General features: G+C 39.6%; 1 protein-coding gene across 1 annotated transcript; it reads right to left on the reverse strand.

Annotated features, from left to right (window-relative positions):
* Positions 1–6,592: 6,592 nt before the first annotated feature.
* LOC100366494 (lengsin-like) lies at positions 6,593–8,256 on the reverse strand. Its single transcript, XM_002730854.2, has one exon. It carries the CDS (start codon positions 8,254–8,256, stop codon positions 6,898–6,900), a length of 1,359 nt encoding a protein of 452 aa, XP_002730900.2. The 3' UTR covers positions 6,593–6,897.
* Between the last annotated feature and the right edge of the window lie 2,547 nt (positions 8,257–10,803).

Raw genomic sequence — 10,803 nt, forward strand, 5'->3', positions numbered from 1 at the left:
AGGTGTCTGCAGAAGTTGATGTTGAACATTGAGAAGGCTGGTACTCTGCATAGCCCTCCATTTAAGGTGTCTACAGAGGTTGATGTTTAACAATGAGGAAGTTGGTAGTCTGCACAACCTCCATTTCAGGTGTCTGCAGAGGTTGATGTTGGGAGTATAGGAGACTGGTAGTTTGCACATCCTTAAACTTCATTTCAGGTGTCTGTAGAGGTTGATGTTGAACATTGAGGAGGTTGTGGGGGGGTATACAAACGTCAGATGTAGACTAAGTTCAACAAAATAAACTAACTACAGTTTATTCAAGATCGAACACTGGAACATATTATCAGGATACAAACTGAAGAAATACATGAATTTAAGCAGGAATACTTTTTCTTATAAGTCTTAAAATCGAACGTGGAAAAAAACACACAAGGTCTAAAAAGCGTGGGAACTTCATATAATGAGTATATCTGAAGGCCAAATTACTATACAATGATTGGTTAATTCTAAAACAATGAGTTGTTGTGAATGGCTCTATAATTGCCAAGGTAACATCTATAAGTTAGTTGATCTTCTGATAGCAGTAAAGAATCCGTCTGGCGAGTATAAAAGGGAAGGTTGACTTCAAGTTTACATTATAGTGACGATCACCATGTGGTACGGATGTGCACTTAATCACATGGAATTTCAGTGAAATAACGATAACGTTCTCTGTCAGAGGCTGGTGCTTTGCACTGCCTCCATTTCATGTGTCTACAGAGGTCGATGTTGAATATTGAGGAGGCTAGTACTGCATTTCATGTGTCTGCAGAGGTTGTTGTTGGGCCTTGAGGAGCTGTTACTCTGCACACCCTCCATTTCATTTGTCTACAGAAGTTGATGTTAGACTATGATGAGACTGGTACTCTGCACACCCTCCATTTCATTTGTCTGCAGAGGTTGATGTTGGGCTTGAGAAGACTGGTACTTTGCACACCCTACATTTCAGTTGTCTAGATAGATTGATGTTGGGCCTTGAGGAGGCTGTTAATCTGAACAACCTCCATTTCAGGTGTCTGCAGAAGTTAATGTTGAACATTGAGGAGACTAGTACTCTGCCCTGCCTCCATTTCATGTGTCTACAGAGGTTGATGTTGAATAGTGAGAGGTACTCTGCACTGCCTCCATTTCAGGTGTCTACAGAAGTTGATGTTAAACATTGAGGAGGGTGGTACTCTGCACTGCCTCCATTTTATGTGTCTGCAGAGGTTGATGTTGGGACTATAGGAGACTGGTAGTCTGCACATCCTTCATTTCAGGTGTCTACAGAGGTTGATGTTGAACATTGAGGAGACTGGTACTTTGAACACCCTCCATTTCAGGTGTCTGCAGAGGTTGATGTTGAACATTGAAGAGGTTGTGGGGGGTATACAAACGTCAGATGTAGACCAAGTTCAACAAAATAAACTAACTACAGTTTATTCAAGATCGAACACTGGATCATATTATCAGGATACAAACTGAAGAAATACATGAATTTAAGCGGGAATACTTTTTCTTATAAGTTTTAAAATCGAACGTGGAAAAAAACACACAAGGTCTAAAAAGCGTGGGAACTTCATATAATGAGTATATCTGAAGGCCAAATTACTATACAATGATTGGTTAATTCTAAAACAATGAGTTGTTGTGAATGGCTCTATAATTGCCAAGATAACATCTATAAGTTAGTTGATCTTCTGATAGCAGTAAAGAATCCGTCTGGCGAGTATAAAAGGGAAGGTTGACTTCAAGTTTACATTATAGTGACGATCACCATGTGGTACGGATGTGCACTTAATCACATGGAATTTCAGTGAAATAACGATAACGTTCTCTGTCAGAGGCTGGTGCTTTGCACTGCCTCCATTTCATGTGTCTACAGAGGTTGATGTTGAATATTGAGGAGGCTAGTACTGCATTTCATGTGTCTGCAGAGGTTGTTGTTGGGCCTTGAGGAGCTGTTACTCTGCACACCCTCCATTTCATTTGTCTACAGAAGTTGATGATAGACTATGATGAGACTGGTACTCTGCACACCCTACATTTCATTTGTCTGCAGAGGTTGATGTTGGGCTTGAGAAGACTGGTACTTTGCACACCCCCCATTTCAGTTGTCTAGATAGATTGATGTTGGACCTTGAGGAGGCTGTTAATCTGAACAACCTCCATTTCAGGTGTCTGCAGAAGTTAATGTTGAACATTGAGGAGACTAGTACTCTGCCCTGCCTCCATTTCATGTGTCTACAGAGGTTGATGTTGGATAGTGAGAGGTACTCTGCACTGCCTCCATTTCAGGTGTCTACAGAAGTTGATGTAAAACATTGAGGAGGGTGGTACTCTGCACTGCCTCCATTTTATGTGTCTGCAGAGGTTGATGTTGGGACTATAGGAGACTGGTAGTCTGCACATCCTTCATTTCAGGTGTCTACAGAGGTTGATGTTGAACATTGAGGAGACTGGTACTTTGAACACCCTCCATTTCAGGTGTCTACAGAAGTTGATATTAAACATTGAGGAGGGTGGTACTCTGCACTGCCTCCATTTTATGTGTCTGCAGAGGTTGATGTTGGGACTATAGGAGACTGGTAGTCTGCACATCCTTCATTTCAGGTGTCTACAGAGGTTGATGTTGAACATTGAGGAGACTGGTACTTTGAACACCCTCCATTTCAGGTGTCTACAGAAGTTGATGTTAAACATTGAGGAGGGTGGTACTCTGCACTGCCTCCATTTTATGTGTAGACTAAGTTCAACAAAATAAACTAACTACAGTTTATTCAACATCGAACACTGGAACATACTATCAGGATACAAACTGAAGAAATACATGACTTTAAGCTGGAATACTCTTCCTTATAAGTCTTAAAATCGAACGTGAAAGAAAACACATGAAGTCTAAAAATCGTGAGAACTTCATATAATGAGTATATCTAAAGGCCAAATTACTATACTATAGTTAGTTGATCTTCTGATAGCAGCAGAGAATCCGTCTGGCAAGTATAAAAGGTTGACTTCAAGTTTACATTATAGTGACGATCACCATGTGGTATGGATGTGTGCTTAATCACATGGCATTTTGGTGAAATAAAAATGATAACGTTCTCCGACAGAGGCTGGTACTTTGCACTGCCTCCATTGCTTGTGTATACAGAAGTTGATGTTGAATATTGAGGAGGCTGGTACTGCATTTCATGTGTCTACAGAGGTTGATGTTGGGCCTTTAGGAGACTGGTAGTCTGGACACCCTCCATTTCAGATGTCTGCAGAGGTTGAAGTTGGACACACTGGCCTTGTTGAGACATCAGTACTGAACGAGACAATATATATTGTATTGTGCAAAAAGTTGTTTTGCACCATGGGTAAGGTAATTTTAGAGTAGGTCTTATGACTGTTTTTAGGTGAACAAGGCTGTCAAAAGGTCACACTCGACTGCTTGGGGTATTCTGTTGTACCTTGGCTCAAATATTAGAAACTAGGTTTGCAGTGGTAGTGGGTAACGATTAGGTAACCATGCGTGTATTCCAACACAAAAGTATTGTGTGTGTCAACATCCTTTATTCTATGTTTCTGTCATATTACCTCAAACCCTTCAAATAGAAGTGTGCATGGAATCATGGGAAGAAACGGTGTACATTGTCATGTAGTAACTGTCATAAAGGTGATTGACAGGTGATACTTGTTTACAACCCTGGAAAGACAATTGGAATCACTAGGTGTGATTGTGATTTACATAACAAAAGATGTTTACTACTGGTGTCTACTTACTTTCCTAGCAAGATAGCTGCTAGCAAGACCACATTCTATTTTTATTTATTTATTTATTTATTTATTTATTTATTTATTTATTTATTTATTTATTTATTTATTTATTTATTTATTTATTTATTTATTTATTTATTGCTTCCTTTTTTATAACAGGGGCTCACTATATAAATTAGGAGCTGCACCAAATAAAAGACTCAAAGACTCAACTCAACTCAAAGACTAATGAAAAAACTGTTGATAGATAAAAAGAAACTAAGTTACATGAACTAAAATAACAAAATATAACAACAACAAAAACATCTAAAAGTAATAAAAAAATAAGAAAACTAAAATATAAAAAGTATTCTATTGTATTCTAATTAGCTCATGTGGAAACCCAGGTTGTGTACCCGAATTCATGCATATAAATAGGCTATACTGAGGGCAGTTAAGTTGATCATTTCTCCTGAGTACCTTGTGTGTTCCTGCTGCGTGAGACAAGTGATACAGGCTTCACTCATCATTCTGTAAGACTTGTATGAACTGCTCTGCGATCTCCTGCTTTCAGCTGTGCCCTCCAGAATACCAGCCTTCCTCTGCAAGCAAGACTCCTGTATTTCTTCGTTGTTGTGTTGCAGAAGCCATTGACTGTCATTCATTTCTACATCCTGGAACCGTGAGTTATCACCAATGCACCCCTATTTTCGTGTATTTATTCATTGCACTTTTCTGTGCTTTGTTTCTTGTAATATTTTGAGAGGTTTTATGCCAGAAGCTTTAACTTGTGTATCATTCCTGTACTATTGCTTTGTCTACCCCATACTAGCAGTGAAATAACCCCCTGTCCAGTATGAGTTCTGTGGGTGCCTTCTCATTAGAGATAATCAGGCCTTACACTGTGACAGTCATGTTCTTCACCAGTCAGGGATCATGTATATCTGGCCGAAGCCTCAAAATTAACCCTTCGCAGATTTCACCACGATTTACTGTATGTCGCACGCCCTCAAACGATTATAGGATTCACTTTGGCTCATTTGCAACACCCAATCAGAACTCACGAAAGAAACTGCACATTACTTGGCAAAGTTAAAATGGCGGAATCAAATAAACGTGTTGCTAGCTTTTTCTCTGAACGAGCTTACATAACATCAAAAGAAAGCACTTAGTTCTGTATCTGAGGAAAATGACGTGTTTGTCGCAAACACAGTCCCTCGAATGTGTTTCAATGAATACCGAATCGGGTAAGTCGATATGTTATCAGTTTCGACAGTTTTGTCAGTTTACTAAAACAGAGTTTGCACAATAGTTAGACATTCCATCGTCCTTATTCACTTGCCCACAAACAATTTTCAAAGTTGGAATAAGACATTTTGGAAACGTGTCAACGAATACAGACCTTCTGTTCTTGACTTCAGATAAATCTGCAAAGCCTACACGCCGCTATTGTTTTAATCCGTGTAGAGCTCTCCGATCTTCACATTTATGATACAGAAACGCTGATTGGTTGCGCCAGCTCCTTGGCGCGCCCAATCAAATGACTCAATTTAGCTACAGTGAAATACAGCTTTTCCTAGCACGATCACGCACAGGTTCGTGGGCTGGTTATGAATGGCCGGCTTTAGCGAAACTGTCGATTCGGACGATGTGTGAAAGTGTGAGACGATCAATTGAATGTATTACGCTGTGTGCGTTTAATATGTTGCCATGTCGTGTTACGATCTCTAGTTGAAATATATACACCCACATGTCTATATCCCATGAAGCCTCTGTAATACATTGATTAGAGTTGGTGGCAATCATAAAACAGGTAGCCAGCAGAAATTCCTGCAAGACTTTAAAGGCGTATTTGCACATGGGAAAGCCTGATTTCAGATTGTTTTGTCAACCGTTTTGTTGAAGGGCAAACTGAATTCACTAGCGGATGCCCTGTCTTGTCAGAAGCGTCATGTTGACGCAAACTGGCAGACACCTACATTCACCGTTCAGTCAGCCATCCCATTCGTCAGCTGTCAGATCTAAAGTGTTTACATCGTGTACCTCATGTGACCTTGTTTTCATGTGGGCAAACCTGATCGACATCACAGATACAGTCATAGCTCTAAATGAATGTTCACAATATTACTGAGGTGTATAAGGAAGGTGTGTTCCTAACAACCATCACCGCACCCATAGCAACCAGTTTAAAGTGTTTTTATTTTATTTTATCCAATGTTCAGCTCTACTATTAGCATAGAGTATATTGTAACACGTATTAACAAGACTATTAAAAACAATTCAATTGTACAATTATTATGTATTAACTCATTTATCTCCCGGAGAAGATAAAAATGGCCATACATCACAAAACAAATGAATGAATGAATGAATAAAAAAAAACATGCTCCCAACTCATTCACGTTCGTTGCTCATAATGAAAATAATATTATAACTATCACTACTGGTTCTAAAATTAATTATATGAATTTCATATTTGTTAAATAAATGCAATTGATGTGACCTATATGCTGTGCAATTCATAACAAAGCATTTTTCATCTTCAACTTTGTGTACACTGGTCACATGTTCTGTTTGTTTGCCAGTTTCAAGTTTAAGACAATGATTACTAAATCTGGTTAAGGTCATTCGTAGCTGAACATTAGTGATATCAAAAAGGTAGCTTTCAGCTTTATACTTGTTCTTAAAGAGTCTGTATCTCCTTAAAGCGGAAGGGTCGTCACCTGCGCACGCGCGCGAATTGAGTCCCAAGCGACGATAACAATACACGCTAAAACGCAAAGGCTCATGGGTAGACGCTTGTTTGTCACGAATGACACGCTATGGCCATCTGACGCATGCGCAGGTGACAACTCCCCCGCTTTAACTTATTATATAATATTATACTTATTATATAATGCTTTTATATCGGGAATGGCGATTCGACAATTAAAATATTATGTCTAAACAGAGATGTAAGAGCTCGATGCTTTGGTGAGTTTGAAATAGTTTTGGCCAGCAGGTGCTCCGCTAGTTAAAATAGCCTAGCGTATCCAAATAATTCAACTATAGGAGTACCACTCTGGGAGTTTTGATCATGGCAAATGATGTTCGCTTCTTGTAGACTAAATTGTAATCTAAATAACGGCCGAAAATGTGACAAATTCGGATTTATGATTAAATGTATTCCAAGTACATTTTATATTCCCATTCACTATCGCCTTTATCTTCTGCAACTTGTCCTACAGCGATTTCATGACGTTTCACGGCAAGGTAGCATTTAATAAAATCTTCACCCAAAGCTTCGACCAAGATTGCGTCCTTTTCCAAAATATCCAAAGCGTCTCCAAGATTCTTTGGTATCTTTACAACATTTGGTGGAATATTATGCGGATCGAAACTCTCTCCAGATATCGGTGGTAGAGTCAGTGGTAGTTTTCGCTGTATGCCATCAATACCAGAAGCAACGGTGGCAGCTAACAACAAGTATGGATTGGAGCCAGCTGCTCCTAATCGATTTTCAAAATACGTTCTCATTTCTCCATTAACCTTGACTCTCATGGGACATGTACGGTTATCCATCCCCCAGGCAGAGTGTATATTGTCATTGTATCGTTTGCGACAATTTACAGTTGGAGCAAAGAAACACGTAGCTGACGGGGCGTGTTCCAGAATCCCCGCCAACCAATTTTCCCCTATCGTTGATAACACATAACGTCCAGTTGAGTCATAGAAAAGGGGGCTTTTCTTCTCTTTGTCCCAGAGAGAGTGATTGAAGTGGCATCCGTTAAAAGTTCCTGCTGGGCACCCACATTCAGTGATTGACATGAAGGGTGACGTCATAAATGACGCAATAAAGCCTTTTTGTAGAGCCAATTCTTTGATGGATGTTTTAAAAGTAAACCCGTTATCGGCGCTCATTATTCCGAATGATGGTTTATACGGAAGTTCTAGTTGCCCAGGTGCATACTGGGATTCCATTGACTCAATGTCCAATCCCACTTTATGTAAATTGTTCATAATATCATACACAAGATCGATGTTGACGTTATTTCGAATTGTTGCCCTTGCCATCATATCCGTTGTCATGGGAACTTTCGTTACCTTATCGATAAGGTGAAACTGGTATTCACAAGATGACAGCAAACTGTACCCCATCTCAGCTAAACGTTCAAGTTGTTGCTTGGCAACGTGTCGCGGGTGAGCGAGAGTTGGTTTTCCATGCCAGGTGGAGTCTGTGAGAACCCGTGCTGTATTGGCACACCATGGCAACACTCGGAATGTGTCTAAATCAGGATAAAGAATGGCATCACCATTGTTTTTCTCTTCAATATACCCAGACCCCGATGCACGTCCACCTTGAGGATCAAGTCCCAGGATTCCAATATAAAACCCCAGACCATGGGTCACCTTCTCAACAAAATGACGAGCGGGAATAGTTTTAGAACGCGCAATACCGTGGATGTCCGTTTGTTCGAACCTCACATAGTGGATGTTATTATCTTTTATAATCTTCTGTACCATATCCAGGTCCATGATGAATCAGTCAATATCTATGGGATTATGAAATAATAAATAATTAGGCTTATGTACGCAAAGTATTGTATGTAACTGTCTTGTCAACACAGTATTAATAGTATGATTCGTTAAAATGCGAATTGGAAGTTTCTTGATACATGTCCGTACATGGAAGTACACATGTACACGTATTATGGGTTTTAAATTGTTCATTTTGTCTGGATGGTCACCGAACAATTTTCTGTTTTTCCTGCATTATTTTCTGTGCTTGATTCTTTTTCATACCTTGCGGATATTATCAAGTCAATATTATCATTGGTATGAATCTTAATATATTGTTAAATCATTTGAACAAATTGACATTTAATTTAGTACATTGTCTTTGTCGCATTGCATTGCTTATACGTACAGTGATGTGGTCGGTAGTACATGATTTTACTTTGTGCTTTTCACCATTTCCAAAGCCCTGTATGCAATAAAGTGATATGTGACAAACTACGAAAATATATTAGTGTGCGATACATATTGTTGCATTCTCATGTCAATTGCGTGATTATACGCCGTCAAAACACACCAGAAATATATGAAAACGCTGCGTTCAGTTTGGTTCCAAATTCCGATTTGCCATTGGTTAAACAAAACAATTTTACTTTGAGTCTTCTACCCCGACACGTTCCTGTCGACATCAAGCAACGGGACAAACGTAGATTACAGCCACTCTATCAAACAAGTGGTGGGCGGTACTCGCATTACGTTGACCGACTTCCATTGTACACTGAGTTGTCACCAAACCAGACACGTCTGACCTTTATACGCAACAACTAAACATGTCACATGTAAACGATGCATGATAAGAATAAGCATGTCACAACACGTGTAGAGGGTCGACTAATTTAAAATTAATTACATTTATATTTTTGTATAAAGCACCACCACATATTGTTTTGCTTCTAGTTGGTTCTTTCAGACTCATTGCGAATACTAAATATAACACTCGACTAAGGTTCACATATGATTCACGGCCAGAAGTTTCATTCAACATAAGCTGTGCCGTCTATTTAAAGCCCTAAACAATATATAAGGAATTAGTGAGCTGGTGCATATATGTATCTACGGACGATGATTACGGCACAGACATATACGAAAATGACCTAACCAGCATCAATACATTAGATGACGTGTTCAGAAGAGCAGCTATAATTAAATACCGTTCATGTTTTAAATGACCATTGTCTTATTGGTAGCAGTAGAATAAATACCTCTGCTGTTGTCGGCACTACTTGGTCAGCTTGGTAACTGTAACTCGAACTAAAGGTCATAGGTCACTGTGATACAAATAATGAATAATATGGTAACTAAGCGTGAATTGAATTAGGTCACACACGTGATCATCGACTGACTGCGTTATTTTGGGGAGCTGAATTTAAGACTTTAAATATGCTCGTCATATTTTTGTCATTATGGGTTCGTACCATCAGGAAGCCGAATGACACAATATGGGGCTCCTAGGATTCTCCAAGATACAAAAGTCCGAAACGTCATGGAGAACGGTCAACATTTTCATACTGTTTTTTTTGGTGATATTAAAACTTCATTTGGTGATATTCAAAACTCAAAATTTTGCTCAATGACATGTGTCAGTATCCTTTATTCTATGTTTTTGTCATATTACCTCAAACCCTGCGAAGAGAAGTGTGCATGGAATCATGGGAAGAAACGGTGTGCATTGCCGTGTGATAATTGTCATAAAGGTGGTTGAGAGGTAATTTTCAACTCTAGAAGGACAGTTGGAATCTACCAGGTGTGCTTGTAATTTATATAAAAAAGAGTGTTTACAACTTTGAAAGGACAATTTGAATTTACCAGGTGTGTTGTTATTTGAATAACAAAATATGTTTATGATCTACTGAGTTGCCTACGTGACACAGCTGCTAGCAAGATTCTGATTGGCTCATGTGGAAACCCAGGTGGTGACACTGAATCGGGGCCATTTATGCGTATAAATTAGACAGACCGAGGACAGATGGGGTGCATCATTTCAACTTAGTACCCTGGGAATTAATACCAGTGACAACATGGCATATACTGCAGTAAATTGCCAAATATAACGGTATCGTCGATTGGCTGCTAACCATGTCACTCGGCTGGAAATCACCAGATGTAACGGCATCGTCGATAGGCTGCTAATCCTGTCACTCACTTGGCTAGAAATCACCAGATGTAACGGTATCGTCGATAGGCTGCTAACCCTGTCACTCACTTGGCTGGAAATCACCAGATGTAACGGCATCGTCGATAGGCTGCTAACCCTGTCACTCACTTGGCTGGAAATCACCAGATGTAACGGTATCGTCCATAGGCTGCTAAACCTGTCACTCACTTGGCTGGAAATCACCAGATGTAACGGTATCGTTGATAGGCTGCTAACCCTGTCACTCAATTGGCTGGAAATCACCAGATGTAACGGTATCGTCCATAGGCTGCTAACCCTGTCACTCAATTGGCTGGAAATCACCAGATGTAACGGTATCGTCCATAGGCTGCTAACCCTGTCACTCAATTGGC

The sequence above is a fragment of the Saccoglossus kowalevskii genome, chromosome 12 (assembly GCF_978046115.1).
Source record: "Saccoglossus kowalevskii chromosome 12, keSacKowa6.1, whole genome shotgun sequence".
In the NCBI taxonomy this organism is placed as follows: Eukaryota; Metazoa; Hemichordata; class Enteropneusta; family Harrimaniidae; genus Saccoglossus; species Saccoglossus kowalevskii.

Coding starts and splice junctions, on each gene's coding strand:
- LOC100366494 (XM_002730854.2), bottom strand. CDS start 8,256: ATGGACCTGGATATGGTACAGAAGATTATAAAAGATAATAACATCCAC.